The sequence below is a fragment of the Vipera berus genome, assembly GCF_964194415.1.
Source record: "Vipera berus genome assembly, chromosome: 1".
NCBI classification, from domain to species: Eukaryota; Metazoa; Chordata; class Lepidosauria; order Squamata; family Viperidae; genus Vipera; species Vipera berus.
Genome location: NC_138202.1, coordinates 201,666,606 through 201,683,936, shown reverse-complemented (window position 1 = coordinate 201,683,936; position 17,331 = coordinate 201,666,606). Strand labels below are relative to the sequence as shown.

The 17,331-nt window shown below is 37.1% G+C and overlaps 1 protein-coding gene across 1 annotated transcript in view; it reads left to right on the top strand.

The window, feature by feature from the left end:
• SPTLC3 (serine palmitoyltransferase long chain base subunit 3) overlaps positions 1 to 17,331 on the top strand; it is a gene marked incomplete at both ends in the record, with an annotated part of 98,542 nt that overhangs the window by 48,724 nt on the left and 32,487 nt on the right. Inside the window, 4 exons of the mRNA XM_081343470.1 lie at positions 3,798 to 3,989; positions 7,761 to 7,915; positions 9,447 to 9,595; positions 15,984 to 16,108. Of these exons, the coding sequence (XP_081199596.1) occupies positions 3,798 to 3,989; positions 7,761 to 7,915; positions 9,447 to 9,595; positions 15,984 to 16,108 (621 nt within the window). The remainder of the gene's footprint in view (positions 1 to 3,797; positions 3,990 to 7,760; positions 7,916 to 9,446; positions 9,596 to 15,983; positions 16,109 to 17,331) is intronic.

Sequence of the window (17,331 nt, the reverse complement as noted above, 5' to 3'; positions counted from 1 at the left end):
GGTAAAATGAGGACCCAGATTGTTGGGGGCAATAAGCTGACTTTGTAATAATGCCGCTTGGGGTGTGTGTGAAAGCCCTAATAAGCAGGCATATACATAGAATGAAGGCTACTGCTAAGCTTGTAAGCCGCCCTGAGTCTTCGGAGAAGGGCGGGATATAAATGGAATTAAAATAAAATAAATAAATAAATAAATAAATACTTTAATTCACTAGTGCAGATGTTTCCGAGTCTTCTTTGCTTAGTCATGGAAATACTCTAACCAATGTAAGCTTTTGGTATATTTGGTTTGGGGTATGTCTGGTTTATAGCGATGCGTTGCAACTTTTCTCCCACACTAAAAAAACATGGAATATATATGAATTCATAACTAGGCACCTTTTTTAGCGTATGATAAGCCTTTTTACAGATATGCAAAGAAGGACATATCACAGCTTTTCATTTAGTGCAGTAAGATATAATGGTCAGTTGTGCAGTCAGCCAAATGTTTAGATTGCATTTAGCATTTTTGTCCTCCTATCAAGTCCTTCCCAAGCACCCGGGATAGGCAGAATGTTGTTATTTAATCATATTAAAGGTGTCGGCTTAGGATGCATATTGTTCCAGGTAAAGCTGCTTTTTTGCAATTGACTGATGGTGACTTTGTCAAAGCCTAAGTATTCCAGTGGTGCTCCAAATGTTTTGGAATTGGACTCAAGGAGTTATTATCTGTCCAAAACAATGTGAATTCACAGGTGCCAGTTCTTTAGCGACTGCATTGAGTTATTCCTAAAAACCTAGCATGTCGCAATGTATCAGTGTAGTATATATACTGATCTAAGCACTGTGGCTTTTTGAAATTGATAAAAGGAAGTTTTGTCAATGCACAGATTTTCTAAGTGTTGTCCAAAATTTTTTGAGTATGACATCCAGTGTATCAATAACCACTGGGGCCACCACAGTCGATTTATGCCATAATCTTTCAATTTTGATTTTCGGATCTTGATATTTTGTGATCTCTAATTCTTTTGTCTTACCATTCCCTGGTATTGCCACATCAATTATCCCCACACATTCTTCTTTTCAACCACAGATATATCTGATATCTTGAGTCAAGGCTTTATCAGTCTGTAATTCGGAAATCCCACAATACTTTAACCGGCTCATTTCAATTACTTTTTCAACTCTATGTTCTCATCAGTTTTTCATTAATGGTACATGATAGTTTTTATAAATGTTATAGTGAATCATTTTAGTGATTATGTTATATCAATTATTATGGTTTGTCACATAGTCAGCCAGATGGCTAGACTGAATTTGGCATTTTTGTCTACCTATCAAGTCCTTTCCAAGGACCTGGGATAGGTAGATGTTGTTTAGTGGTATTGTCGCAGAATATAAGATGTTCTGAGTAAAGCTGCTTTTGCTATTCAATGACCATAGTGCTCCAGTCATTTTGAGATTGCACCCAAGGTGCCTATTACTATTGATGCTATCTTAACTTTCTTTTGCCACAGTTGTTGTACTTCTACTATGTGGTGTCCCCCCCCCGCTTTATCTCTCTTCTATTCTGCAGTCTCCAAGTACTGTGGTGTTCACTATCCAGACTTTTTTGTGTTTCTTATTAACAATTCTATTATGTAGCAGGGTCCTGTCTGTTTAAATTCTAAAGTCCCAGAGCATTTTACCTTCTTCATTTTCTATTACTTTGTTTATTTATAGTCCCACCAGTTCTTGCTTGCAAGCAAATGGGATTTCTTGCAGATATTCCAATGCATAATGGTTTCTACTTTGTCATGCCATTGCTTTTAGACAGTCTGTGAAATGTTTTTGCAGCAGCTAATTAGGTGGCCCATTGTTCCTTCAGCTTCTTTGTCGAGGTGACATTTGCTGTCAGTTGTTGTCTTCGCAATTCTGACTTTGTATGCATTTGTTCTTAAACATTGGTCTTATGCAACCAGAATTAGCCCCTCTGTCTCTTTCATCAATGTTCCTGCTCTTAATCATTGCATGGTCTTGTTGTTATCTGCTTTTCCTTCCTTTTTTAATGTACTGGTCTTGTAATACTTTGCCTTGCCACATCTCTTTTCTGTTCTTCATTTAGTCTTTTTTGGTAAGCCAATTTGGTCTCTCCAGAACCCAGTAAGACTTTATGGTATACCAGCTTCAGTGTGTCTTCTTCACTGTCCTTCAGATATTCTTCCAAAGCTCTTTTTAATTCTTCAACTATCTGCTATACTTGCAACATTCCCCACCCACCTATAAGTAGAGTCTGTCAACATTGCTGCTTGAATGAAAGGCATGATTCATTGTCATTATATTTTTGGTCTTCCTGTTCAGAGTTTTAGTTCTCCTCAAGTCCAGTTTACTATTCCAGCTATGTATATAATGACTGGAATTGCCCAGGTGTTCATTGTCTGGATGGTATTTCCTCTACTGAGTTTGGACTTTAAGATTTTCTTCACTCTCTTGATGTATTCATTTCTGACCTTTTCCTTGACTTCATTATGCTTGATGTTGTCAGCTTGAAGGATGCCCAGGTGTTTGTAGTAATCATCTTCATCCAGACCCCTGATGTTATTTTCATAGGGCATCTATGAGGACTGCCCCCAACCTCCTTTCGGGCGGTATACAAATATAAATCAATCAATCAATCATCTTTGATTCCTTCAGTTTTCACTATTTTTCCCCTGCTGATGATATGTTCAGCAGCAATTCTGTTTGAGATGCTCTTTTTCAATACTGCTTCAGATCATCAATATAAAGGAAATGGGATAGCCTGGCAGATGTTTTTGATATTTGACAGACATAGTCTGAATTATTCGTATTGTTGACAGAGGAATCAGTACAATGACAAACATTAGTAGTGATAATGAGTTTCATTGAAAAATTCATCTTTTTATCTTTTCTGAGACCATCACCATTGATCAGCAACTATGTTTTCCATTGTGTCTTTGATCTTTGCACAAAGATTATACTGACTCCTGTTATTTCTGTAATCTCACAGTTGGACTCATTAATATTGAGCTTCATAACCCATCATGATTTTGATCAATCAAGGCTTTCTCATAATGCAAGATATAAAAATCTTAACATACATTAGTTGCCCCTGAACATTACATTAAGTATCATGTAATACAGTACCTATAGATTTATTCGTATATGAAAATTTCAGTAGTAGAGAAACCCATTTAAACTTATTGTCCTTAGGGGGAAAAACAGTGACATATTGAAAGACTAGTGGTTCTATATATTCATATACATTCTCTTCAATATCTTTAAAAGAGGAGCAGTTCTTGTTATGAATGATGCTCTTTGAGTAATCAGGTCTTCTTTGCTATATCATTTGAATTTGGGGGCTTACCCTTCTTATGCAAGAATAGAAATTTCCCTAACATAATTCCACAGTTTGTCAATCTGCTATAATAATTAAGGTTTAGTTAGAAAGCATACTTCAGATCAGAACCTTAAATCCTGAGATGCAGAAATGTGCTGTACCAACTTTTTTTAAAAAAAAAATTCATTCTCTGTTCCTTGCATTTATATCAAGTTTCTCCATTAACTGATTTTCATTTACTTTTTACTCTTAGAATGAGCCAGTTATCAAATCTGTCTGGCTATTTTTCATATCCATACTAGCAATGGAAAATAACTAGAAACTGTGTTAACAATTAGTTGAGGTATGTTCTTTTGTGTGAAACATTTTTTTTTTAAAAAAATGGACAGATGGTAGTAATGAAATACACTAAAATCACTATACTTTTAAGTGGATGAATGTTTATTACTCTAACTTTATTTATTTTTGTTTGTTTGTTTTAGGAAAATGGTGTAGCAAATGGAACTGTCTATAAACGGCCATTTAATGAATCCTTTGAACAACCATCCATGTGTATTTCTGTGCTTACATTTCTCGGTTTTCTATTTGCAACGTTGTTTGGCTACTTGCGAGATTTCTTAAGAGACCACGGAATACACAAAAAGGTTGGCACTCTCGAACGGGAAGAGCAAATGGTGCGTAAGATTTGACCTATCTGAACAATCCCCAGTTACTTCTCAAAAAGCATAGCAGAATGGGAAGGAGAAAAGACTGAAACAAGCGGGCAAGTAAAGGCATTAGGCCTATTGCTTCTCCTATGGATGGCTTGGACAAAATGGACACTGAAATATGTAAATATGGCGTATTTCCTGACAGTGTTTGTGGCAATTATAAGATTTTTTTTTTTGTCCCAAGTTTTAAAAACAAACAGCACAGTACTATTTAGGATTCACACTCATCAGCCCAAACCTGTATGTCAGTGTTTAGGAAGACAACAGTTGTAGTACAAAACCTTCTGAAAGCTGATATGAATAGCTCTTCAATGCAATTAATAGGGAGGAACAAATTTACCGTGTTTTCATGATTCTCTTAGGTAATGTAGCTGCTCAGCTACAGATGAACCTAGCGCAGTTTTAGGGTGTTACGCACAAAGACAAGCTGTGCCAATTCCTTTAAAACACATACACTTCCCTATCTTATTTATTTACTACCTCCTATGTGGCTGGGAGGGAGCAGCATGATAGTCTAGAGGGGAAGGTGTTCTCCTCCCACTTGGAAGGTTGAGAGTTCAATCCTAGGTAACAGCAGATGTTTCTCTCCTAGGGCACACAAAAAAAATCTGCTGCTAAGTCCACGTAGGTATCAGGAAGGGCATCTGGCCAATAAATGCTCAGTTCCATCTAGTCACCCCGATTCTACCCCAAACAGGGACTACAGAGTCATAAAAAGGGAGTTTTATGTGGCTGGCTGGAAGGGGAGCAAATTATTTGCTTCCACATCTCAATTGAGAATTGTAATGAACAAGAGTGACTTTAAAAAAAAATCTCTGAAATCCAGCTGCACACCACTCAATCTGTGAGACTGCCCAGAATAGGCAGCCCAGCAGGACATATTCCTAGTTTGAAGGTGGCAGATTTCATACTACAGAGAATCCTCTCCAGATCCTCACAATCCATAAGATCAAATATATCTCAGCCTGTCCTCACAAAATATAACTCTGTCTTATTAGCTTCTGTTCAAATATCATCCACTATTGAGCAAATATGCGTGGATATTTGTAGATTGTTAATTTGTTGTTTTCGTTATACGTCCAGTTTAACTTCTATTACAAGAGCTTTAACATTTCCCACAATATGTTTACAATAAAGACAGCTCATAATTTTATTTTGAGAATATCATTCAGTCCAGTAATGAATTTGATTTAAGCAATGATATGTTTTTACCTTCAAAAACATAAGTCTTGATGAACTACATATGTTTTCTTTTATTTATAGAACCCACAGGCCATTCCAGTCTACCAATACTGAGTGTCATATAACTCCCCAGTAGGTAGTTGTATTATGACCATACAATCAGTTTAAAAACTACATAATGCTTCTAAGGAAACATGAAAAGCAAGATAAAGTATTAACAGTAATAATATGGATATGATCTCACAATCCAACAGGCAATTACAACAATCCAACCTCCCTGGCCGTTTTTACCTGTTTCCTAAAAAGCCAGAAAAGAATGGCCTGACTGCACATCAAAAACAATGCTCCAAAGGAGAGGGCAGTGATAGAAAAGCAATGTTTACATGGGCCCTAAAGGTGACATTTGCTACTTGTGAGTGTGTGTAGGAAGACAACTAGCACCTTGAATTGCATTTGGAAGCCATCTGCAACCAATAATACAGAGATTAGGGAATGGGACAACTTGCCAAAGCCAAGTTGCCAAAGCCAACTCGCTGCAGCCAACTCGTCACAGGACAATGTCAAGTTTCCGACGTATGGGCTTTTCAAGTGACTCTGAGGCATTGTTTACCTTAAAAGTCCTTTATTAGCCTAATACACCGGCAAATGCTTGCTCGAAGGAAGCTGGAATCTGAAATCTCCGCCCTTTGCACAATATATTAAAACACAATTCTCCGCCTTTCTAATTTTGTCATTAATCATATTCTCCAATTAATTTAAAGAATCAGTTTCCCTTCCATTAGGAAACCCGCCAAGGTCTTATCTTCTTTAGTTAGAGATGGCCTTGAAGGTACAATTGTCCTCTTCCCCCCTCCCAACCTTAAACTCAATCTCTTAAAGCAGTACACAAGTTTAACATATGAAATGTCTATTTCTTCATCTCTTGTCAAGCAATAACATTCGATGTTAGCAGCGTTGACAAACAACTCACCAAAGCCAATTCGCCACGAGACAACTCACTGCAGGAGAATTTAACAATTCTGTTTAATTATTTAAAATAAATAAAAATATTTTAATTTTTGCCATTCACATTTCATTCTGTCCCTCCTTTTGCATCCTTTCTTTAATGATTCTATTCCACCATTTATTTATTTTTGATATTAGTGTAAATCTCGTCCCACAGCGAGTTGTCCTGTGGCGAGCTGGCTGTGGGAAGTTGTCCTGCAGAGAGTTGGCCTTGATGAGTTGGCCATGGTGAGTTGGTTGCGGCAAATTGTCATAGACCCCAGAGATTATATGAGTGCCTGAAGTTGTACCTGTTGCTACCTAAGCCACTACATTCTGGACCCTCTGTGGCTTCTGAACGCTCTTCAGGCAGCGCTGTATAAAACTCCTTGCAGTAGTCCAGTTAACTGAGGCATGAGCAACAATGAGTAATGCTATTTCAGAAAAGATTGCAATTGATGTATTGATGTGCAGTGTTCTTTGCTCCTGAAACAGGAACTATAGATCCAAGACAATTGTTCAAATTGTGAATCAGCAACTACACTCAAAGTTTACAATGGATTCTCATTAAAATTCTTTTGAAACCAAAGCCACTCCATTTTGTTGAGGTTGAGTCTCAGTCTGTTCCTTTCTGTCCCAGGTCTTGTTAATAATGGGCACAAAAAATACATAGTATATATTTATATTGTTTTTGTTTCTTATAGCAAATGTACCTTCCCTAAATGTGATTTGGTTTTCTGGCACCATAAACAGACAGGAGGGGAAGTACTGTAATAAAGAAACATCTAATCTGACATTCAGAGTTCAGGGATGGATATTATATTTGTACATAATAATTGCAGGAAAATAAGAGTATCTTATGTGAAATCGGAAATGTATATATATTAATTTGGTTCCCGATCTTCAGATCACCTTCCTATGAAAAAAAAGAGTTGTTCCATTGATCTAATAGATTTCTTCTTTCACTATTTTTTAACAAACAGGGTGGAAGTTTGACAGAGGTGAACTTTTTAATTTTGTAAAGTGCTTTTCAGTCTTTCCTCATTTGCTGGATAGTGGACATATACATATATATATATGTTACCGGCAATGTGTGAAAGCTGGCGTTGTACAGAATGTCTAGGAAATCTATAGAATGTGTTATGTTTTTAGGCAAAGGATAAAATATCTGTCATTTTAATATGCTATTTACTAGGCATTGTATATTATATCTAGGCATTATGCAGAATGACAAGAATTATTTAAGTTAAATGAATTAAGTTAAAGCCTGAGATTGCTCAGTTTGATAGCTAAGTGGGAGTATGAACTCAGAATTTTCAGATCTAATTATGACAGCATAGGGATTGAAAGACACATAAGCATACCATGCCCTATGTGTTTATGTTGCCTTGTATTATATTAATTTTCCCAAAAGATGAAAATGTAAGAATTGAACTAAGGTTGGCTGTAAGGGATCTGTTACACATAACAGTTATCTACTTTTAATAGTTATTTAATTTTAAGAAAAAGTAAGCAAATACTAAAAATGTAACATGGCAGATATTTTTCTTTCTTAAAAAAAACCTTTAGGATTTTGTCCCACTTTATCAAGATTTTGAAAACTTTTTTACAAGAAACTTCTATATGAGAATAAGAGATAACTGGAACCGCCCTATCTGCAGTGCTCCCGGACCAAAAATTGACCTGTTGGAACGTGTTTCCGATGACAACAACTGGACATTTAGGTGGGTCAGTCTACAAAGTGTTTTTAATTATACAAATAAAACTGTGTTCATTTTTTAGACCTTAACAGCAAAACATTATATTTGTAGGCCTGATTTTGCATCATTTTCAAAGTTAGAACCTACTCTATTTATACTCTTGGCCAAAAATTAGTGTTGTTGCCTTCTTCCTCATGACTGATGTCAATTTACTTGGTGAAATTGACGTTTGCTGTTGACTTTCATTTTCTCCAAACTTAACAATAGGTGGCTTTCCATTCTTTTTTATTTAAAAAAAGTTCTTAGGAAAAAGAGGATATTTTATCCCTTTCCTCTTCTCCAGTCTGTGGCATCTGTAGACCGTCGTTTTTTCCAAGGAAGACAGGCAGGTAGAGAAAGGCAAAAGAGGAATGGAAGAATGTCTGTATATTGAAGTTGTCATAATGCCACTCCTAAGCTGCCCCATATTAACTACTATGAAAAGCCAGGTGGTTTTTTTTTTCTGATGGTGAGCACAATACTCCCACTCCTTGCTTAGTGACCGAGTTCCATGTCAATGACCTGATTGTTAAGCAAAATTGTCACTGAGTGAACACATGACTGAGAGAGAGAGAGAGAGAGAGAGATCTTTGCCACAAAGATCGCTAGTTGCTACCATCTCATTCAGGTAAAGTTTTCTCAGACAACTATGCCCGCATTACTTTCACATCAGATATTCAAAAACTGCTTGTAAATGGGTGCATTGGTCAGAAAATGAATTTGGTAAGGAAATATCTCTGAAACTATGACCGATAGGACCTGGATCTCATAGTAACTTAAAGTGAGAAGTGATGAGCTGAAGGATTGATGAATGTTGTATAAACTCTGTACTCATAAAAAGGCACAGAAGAAGAAAGGTAGTTCAAGGAATCTTCCAATAGCAGTAGGTGAAAGGTTACCACCATTTGGGGTACTGCTTCCTGTCTGGTTTATCTCAGTGTTGCCACTCAGCTTGCTGTAAATATTTCATTACAAAGGCACTAAGCATTCTATAAAATACGTCTTGTGCTGACAACCATAAAGGCATATTCAGGCGGTCTGGATTTATGTAGAAAGTTATGGTTGTCTTATATAGCTTATTTCTATAAAAAATATATAGCTATATTCTTTCCTGAAATATAAGGTAAGATATAAACCTTTATTGTGGTCTCTGATGAATATGTTTGTGTTTGCATGTGTGTTTGCGCACATGTACACAAACATATATACATAAAATACATTCAGTATAAATTTAAAAATGGCAATTAAAAGAAGTTAAAGTGGAAAAAAGGGAGGGGAGGGGAAAAGTTAGAGGTATCATAGAAAGCAGTTTTATTGGATAATATTTGTTACTTCATACTTTCCTGAAATGAAAAACCTCCTTCAGCCTTGGCTGAAGAAAAGATTACCTGAGTTGATTCAGGAAGGAAGGAGGATTCCTGTCTCCTGGTATTAACTGAATTTTAAAAAGGGTTTGGTTAATTCACGACTTTTAGTAATAATTAGATTTTATCTTGTATTTTCTTGACTATTATAGGTTCACTGGAAGGATAATCAAGAATGTAATCAATATGGGTTCATATAATTACCTTGGCTTTGCAGAAACTGACCACAATGCTTTGAAAACAGTGAATTCAGTGTTAAATAATTATGGCACAGGAGTATGTAGCACCAGGCAGGAAATGGGTAAGTTAAAATTATTATTATTATTATTATTATTATTATTATTATTATTATTATTATTGTTGTTGTTGTTGTTGTTGTTGTTGTTGTTGTTGTTGTTGTTGTTGTTGTTGTTAAAATCTGAGTCCAGAAATCTTATTTAGAAGTATACTGTATATTTCACTCGATTCATGTGTAGATTTGACTTCATTCATGTGTTATTCATTAACACATCATCTTAAAGCAATTCACTTGGGTGGCAGCTCTTATATTTATTTACCTAGATACCCAACCACCCCCATAGTAACTACCTGTTGCCTAACCAGAAACTCTTAAACTATGAGTAAATATTGCTCAGCTGAAACAACTCATGTATAGGATTGCCTGGATTATAATCTTTGAATTCACTTTAAAGCTTTCAAGAATAGGAGAGTGGTTTTACTTATTCAGCTTTAAAATTGCATTTCAATTAACTTCATTTACGACACCAAGCTGACAGGAATAGCCAACCCACCAGAAGACAGGCTTAAGATACAGGAGGATCTGGACAGACTTGAACACTGGGCGCTATCTAACAAAATAAAATTCAGTGGTGAAAAAAATAAGGTTCCACATTTAGGCAAGAAAAACCAAATGCACAGGTATAGTATAGATCAGGGGTAGGCAACCTTGGCTCTTTTATGAGTCATGGACTTCGACTCCCAGAATTCCTGTGCTATCCATGTTGGCTCAGGAATTCTGGGAGTTGAAGTCCACGAGTCATAAAAGAGCCAAGGTTGCTCACCCCTGGTATAGGTAGTACCTTGCTCAATAGTAGCATCTGTGAGAGGGATCTCGGAGTCCTAGTGGACAATCTCTTATATATGAGCCAGGAGTGTGCTACAGCTGCCAAAAAAGCCAACACAGTACAGTGCTGGATTGCATTAATAGAGGGATACAGTCAAGATCATGTGAAGTGTTAATACCACTTTACAATGCCTTGGTAAGGCCACACGTGGAATACTGCATCCAGTTTGGTCACCACGATGTAAAACAAAATGTTGAGACTCTGGAAAGAGTACAGAGAAGAGCAACAAAGATGATTAGGGGACTGGAGGCTAAAACATATAAGGGACGGTTGCAGGAATTGGGTATGTCTAGTTTAATGAAGAGAAGGGCGAGGGGGGAACATGGTAGCAGTGTTCCAATATCTCAGGGGCTGCCACAAAGAAGAGGGAGCCAAGCAATTCTCCAAAGCACCTGAAAGCAGGACAAGAAGCAATGGATGGAAACTAGTCAAGGAGAGAAGCAACCTAGAACTAAGGAGAAACTTCCTGACAGTTAGAACAATTAACCAGTGGAACAACCTGCCTCCAGAAGCTGTGAATGCTCCAACACTGGATGTTTTTAAGAAGAGACTGGACAGCCATCTGAAATGGTACAGGGTTTCCTGCCTTATTATAACATTGGCATGAAGAGTTGTTAATACCAGACGTTAATTTCATTTTTGTTCAAATGAAGTTAAAACTCTGTATGGCTGTTTTCCCGGTGCTCCCTTAAATATGACTTATTATATCATGATGTAGCATCGTGATCCTGTCAAGTTATGCAGTTGCAGATTTCCCCCCAAACAGATTATTATAATAGCTGAAAACAGACGAAGTGGGAAAATAGTTGTAGAACCCTTGCATATCTATTCATTTATTTCACGAGCTGGTCCCAGTTTTCCATCAGCCTGGAAGTCCATCATCTATTAACATGCACATAAGTGAATGAAGAATTCTATGTCAAGCTGTGCTCAGTTGTAGTTCATAGCTACTATACTGTATTTATGAAGACAGCAGCAATTTTTTTAGGCAGAGGCATTGTTGTATGTAGAGATCCAATAGTGTGTTACACATGTGATTTAAAGAATAGCCTCTTTGTCATCAAAGAATTCTGAGCAGCTGTTGTTATCAGAGTAACACTTTTCATCCCTCAGCAATAAGCATTTCTCCCAGAAGATCCAATTGGTACCTAAGTATTGCTTTGACACTGCAGTCATTTCCCACACCTGAATGTTTTTGATTTTGCAGTTATGTTGCCCAAATATGCTTCTTCTTCACTAGTGGCAGCTTTTTCATAGTGACAAACAAAAGCAGTTTTAGTTCTAAGAGGTAGCAATTTATGGAGAACAGCAGTGGAAAAAAAGCTGTTGGCAAGAACTCAACTGGTAATCCCTAACATGCCTATACTAGAGAAATATGTAATTATATACGAATATATATAATTTGGATGATTAACACAGATAATGAGTGATTACAGATTAACATAGTTTATGAGTGATTACAAATGTATATGAATATAACCACATAGATAAATGCCCATAATTAGTAGCATAATCAAAGCAACTGGCTTGCCTATTGATCTATGCAAAGGCTACATAATCAATGTAATGTCCCTCCATATGTTGAATTTTAGCAATTGTTGTTTACCTTTAATGTTCCCAAGATGACAGTTACATGATATGCTAGGCACTCAGGGTAATGATAAGCAAGCTGTTGTCCTCCAGATGTTTCAGCTTCAACGTGGCCAATAGCAATGGAATGTGGGAGTTGTAATCTCAAAGCATCTGGAGAGCACCAAGTAGTTTTAATAGCCTAAGAATTAATCCAGTATGTACAATTGTAAGACCTGAACATATTACTCTAGTGGAAGGTCTGTTCTCTTTAAAGGTAAAGGTTCCCCCGCACATGTGTGCTAGTCATTTCCAACTCTAGGGGCCAGTGCTCATCTCCGTTTCAAAGCCGAAGAGCCAGCGCTTGTCCGAGGACGTCTCCGTGGTCATGTGGCCGGCATGACTAGACGCCAAAGGCGCACGGAACGCTGTTACCTTCCCACCGTAGTGGTCCCTATTTTTCTACTTGCATTTTTACGTGCTTTCGAACTGCTAGGTTGGCAGAAGCTGGGACAAGTAACAGGCGCTCACTCTGTTACGCGGCACTCGGGATTCGACCCGCCAAACTGCCAACCTTCTGATCGACAAGCTCAGCATCCTAACCCACTGAGCCACCGCGTCCCTCTGTTCTTTTTGGTATTTAGCTAATGTTAATCAAGAGTCCCTCTCCCCTGAGCTTATAGCGAAATATGAATTTTGGTTAGCATTAGCAATGGTTTTGCTGAAGTCCCTGCAGAATAGATATCACAAAAGCGAGAGTAGCTGAGCTCTCAAGATCAAACTTTCTTTGTGTGTTTTTTTTTCACCATAAGAGAAATTCTAATGGCTCGTGAACCTTCTGGATGTTTCAGAGGTAATTTATCCTTGTGGGAAAGTTAGCTTGTGTAGCTCTTCCTTTGTCAATGTCTCAAGCTTGAGGAGCGATTTGTCATTCGGTGCAAAACCACTATTCTGGATGTGTTTATTTTCTTTTTAAGTAAAGCAGATTAGAAACCATGGAGAGTTTGAAAATTATCTGAGACATGAAAGATCAGACAACAAGAAGAAACAAAGTTCTTCATGTTATCTTTTTGTAACTTCTGACATGACCAAAATTTTCAAATGCTGTTGTGACTCAGGGCCAGCCTGTGGGTCCGGCAGCCGGCTCAGATGTCTCGGATGACTCAGATGAGGGGGAGGAGGAGTGTGTGGAAGACGAACCGGCTGATGATGGCTTGGAGGCTTCGCAGAGCCCCCAGCCGGGGCCCTCTTCTCAGCTGCGTGAGCCCGATAGTGCGGAGGATGATGACCCACAGCTGGCCCTGTTCAAGGACGCCCGACGCAGGAGGCAGTCGAGCAGGACCAAACAGAGAAAGGCTGTGGGACTCCTCGGGAGGAGGCACAGGGAGGCCACGCCCTGATCTCTAAATAAAAGGAGTGTTTGGGGAAGGGCTGGTTGCTGAAAGCAACCCTTCCGTTTGAGGATTCAAGTTCCAGTGTTTTTGTTTCTTGTTCTGTTATTTGAGTAATAAATCTTGGCAGACGCTTTCCAGCCTTAGACGCTCTCCAGTCTCTACTGTTTGAACAGGGGTTTGCCTTATTGCAAGGCCGGTAGCAGGCTGGTTCAGAACAAATGCCTCCTAGCTTGTTGCAAATTTTTTCCCTGAGTCTCAGCAGTGAAAATGCCAGAGAAAATAGAAAATTGCCTTATATTAAGGCAAACCATTCACCCATTTCATTTAGCATAAACTATACTTATAGCGATCCTTTCCTCAGACAAAATATCTTTTCCCAGCCCAGCCCAGCCCAAGAACACAAGGACTGAACCTGAGACCTTTTGCAAGCAAAGTGTGTACAGGTGGTCCTTGACCTACAACAGTTCATTTAGTGACCATTTGAAGTTACAACGGCACTAAAAAAAGTGACTTACGACCATCTTTCACACCAGTCACCAGGGTCATGTGATTTACATTCAGATACTTGACAACTGGTTCATATTTATGACGGTTGAAGGGTCCCAAGGTAATGTGATTGTCTTTCGTGACCTTCTGACAAGCAAAGCCAGATTCAACTTAACAACTGTGTTACTAATTTAACAGCTGCGGTCAGTGGTGGGATTCAAATATGTGAACAACCGGTTCTCTGTGTGGATGCCGCTTCCAGAAGCCCATTCTGGGCCTGGGCAACAAAAAATAAGCTACTGGTTCTGCCAAACTGGTGCGAACCAGCTGAATCCCATCACTGGCTGCAGTGATTCACTTAACAACTCTGGCGAGAAAAGTTGTAAAATGGGGCAAAACTGACAACAAATTTCTCACTTCGCAACATAAATTCTGGGCTCAGTTATGTTCATAAGTCAAGGCCTACCTGTGTTCTTCAATCAAGACACAATTCCTTGATTTAATCCACATGAATGAGTGGAACATACTCTGGCTATTTCAGTCCACGTATGTAAATTTATCCTAATTCAGTGAGCCTTGGGAGACAGAACTGCTGATAGCCATATTTAACTTTGCCTTATCCTCCTGCATTAAAAGAGAAATTTAATGCAACGGAACTGGGCTTTTCATTCCCACCCAGAATCTCTTTGTCACAAACATTCACCTCACCCTTCCACCCACAGAAGTTCCGTTTTGATTAGAAATATGCTAAGCAGTAGGGCTAGTCTTACTAATCCTTGTTGGTCAGGTTGGGTGCCTGCAATGTTGAAACAATTCTCACTGTAGTTCATGTCAGCCATTGCCATACAAATAAGGCTGCATGTTGGCATTTTCCAAAATACGTTGCTACAATATCTTCAGCTTGTTACGTTGAATTTTATGACAGAAGAGTTTTGGTCAGGGGTCTTCAAACTTGGCCCTTTTATTGCTAATTGAAGGAAATGGAACGGGTGAATTTATTGGGGCAGCTCATTATTATTCAGTACATGTATTAGGGTTTCTAATTTAATAGGAGGCAACAGAAGCAAAATATAATCCAAAAATGAGAAACTTTCAAGGGAGGTTTGGATATAAAACCCTTTATATATATATATATATATCTTCAAGATCATGGCTACTCTCTAGTAAAAACTCCTACTCTGAGTAGATTTTTGTAAAGTTTCTCCTGACATGTTCTTATATGATGCTTAGGAAAGTTCCCTTATTCTTCTCACGTGAATAAAGAAATAAATGAAAAATACTTTGCTCCCTTTCCTATTTGGGGGGCAGAATAGATACATGCAGATATAGTGATTATATTATTTGCTATATTTTCAGAATTTAAAATATGTTGGGGGGAGGACATTCAAAAGCTATGATACTTCAAATTATCTAATTATAGTTGGGCTTTGCAATAGAAAAATCGAGAGAGGTAAGCAAAACTAAATAAATGCAAATAATATTGTATTATCTCTAATTAAAATTTTAAATATATGTGCAAAATAAAGGGCAAAATTGAAACGAGCCAGTATTGTTTAATTTGATTAAGAAACAAAATATGCCTTTTTGTACTTGTTCATGAAAAGTCCAACTATTCCCCAGAAGAAAGGATTTTCTCAGCTGATATGGAAAGCTCATCCTCATGGGAAGCTTCCTTCGTGTTACAACTAATGCTCTGCTCAGCCTCAAGTAAAGACTGCTTATTTTTCAAAGGATTTTAAACCTGCATTATAGCTGAGATTATCCAATGAAGCTGTATTGTTTCTGTGGAATTTTCATTTTGTGGCACACTTCCGCTTTTTGTAGAGGATGTTTGTTTGTTTCTCTTCAAGTCCTCAATGCATTTCCAGTTTTGTTTGTATTTCTATCACTTTACTATTTATCTTAAATTAGAGATTGGAATACAAGTGATTTAATTGTAATACGATTCATATTTTTGCTATAAAAAACAAAGCATGTTTTATTATAATTTCTAGAATGAAGAATTTAAAAAATTATCGGTGTTAATATGTGAAGGTAAATAAGTTTGTATTACAGTTTAGATGTTCATGAATGATATTAATGAGATCCTTTAAAATATTTTTGTTGTTTGTAACAGGAAACTTTGATAAACATATAGAGTTAGAAAATACGGTAGCACAGTTCCTTGGTGTTGAAGCAGCTCTAGCATTTGGTATGGGATTTGCTACAAATTCTATGAATATTCCAGCATTAGTAGGGAAGGTAAGTGAATATCCTTCCAAATACTGGAAATTTAAGATCATTGTAAAGCTGCCTCATTTCTTTTAGAAGGCAAGGCAAGCTGTGGTGGTAATCTTTAGCAAGGGTATCATAAATTGCAATCAGCAATTTGTAAGCCACATTCTCCTTAATGTTCTTAAAGTATATAGAAATATATATGTTTCCTATTTATTTTACTTCTCCACATATTTTGCATTAAACTTAATTGATTGAATAATTGACTTGTGCTTCTGACACTGCTATGTTGAAGGAGCACGTATTAGAATAACCACTAGGAACTTTTTCTTCTACTTAAATACGGCTGAACTAAACACAATTATACAACAACAGACTAATTTCATTTGGGCAGTGTTTAAGAGAGGTTTCTAGGGTTTAACATAAATGAAACCATTGGTGTGTTATAATTTTTAATTATACATAGTAGAATAGTTTTGTCAAAATGTTTATTTGCTTTCATGGGGAATTTATATGATTCAGGGATCAGGTCATTAGAAAATAGACCTATCCATTCTTAATTTTTTATTGATGAGGCAATACTGTGGTCAATAAGCATTAATTCATAATGGTGATGGTAAGTATAGTTGTTAAAAAAAATCATAGTGCCTATAGTTCAATCAAGGGACTTCATTTTTTAAATAAAATCTATGTGTTTCTTGTATATTGTTGCTGAAATTATTTTTGTAAGTCTGTTTAGGATTATATAATTAGGAAAATATGAAACTATGCTACTTGAATTTGCATTCATTCAGAGGCATCCACACAATCAAAATGACCAAGCAAGGATTATGACACTGAAACATTCATGTTGTTTTTTATTCCCAACCTGTTGATGCTTCTGCTTTTGTCTTAAATCCACAAAAACAAGAGATACATTTGCTGAGTCTTCTTTCTTATCTCTGTCAAAAACAAAAAAAGACTAATTTGTGTTGATAAATAGTACATTCTCAGTACTCCGTTGCTGCAAATCAGGATTTTTTAGCATTATGCTGCTGTTGTTTTACTACTCCTCTGCAAGAACAATCCAGCACTCTTGATGCCTTGATAAATTCCAAATGTAGGGATGTAGCCAAAAAAGAAAATATGGGTTTTAATAAATATTGATCATGCTAAAGATATCTGATGCATTTCAGACCAAAATATGCCCATAGTAGAAGAAATCCAAAATATATTAATGAATGTTCTAATTCCTAAATTAGTACTAATTA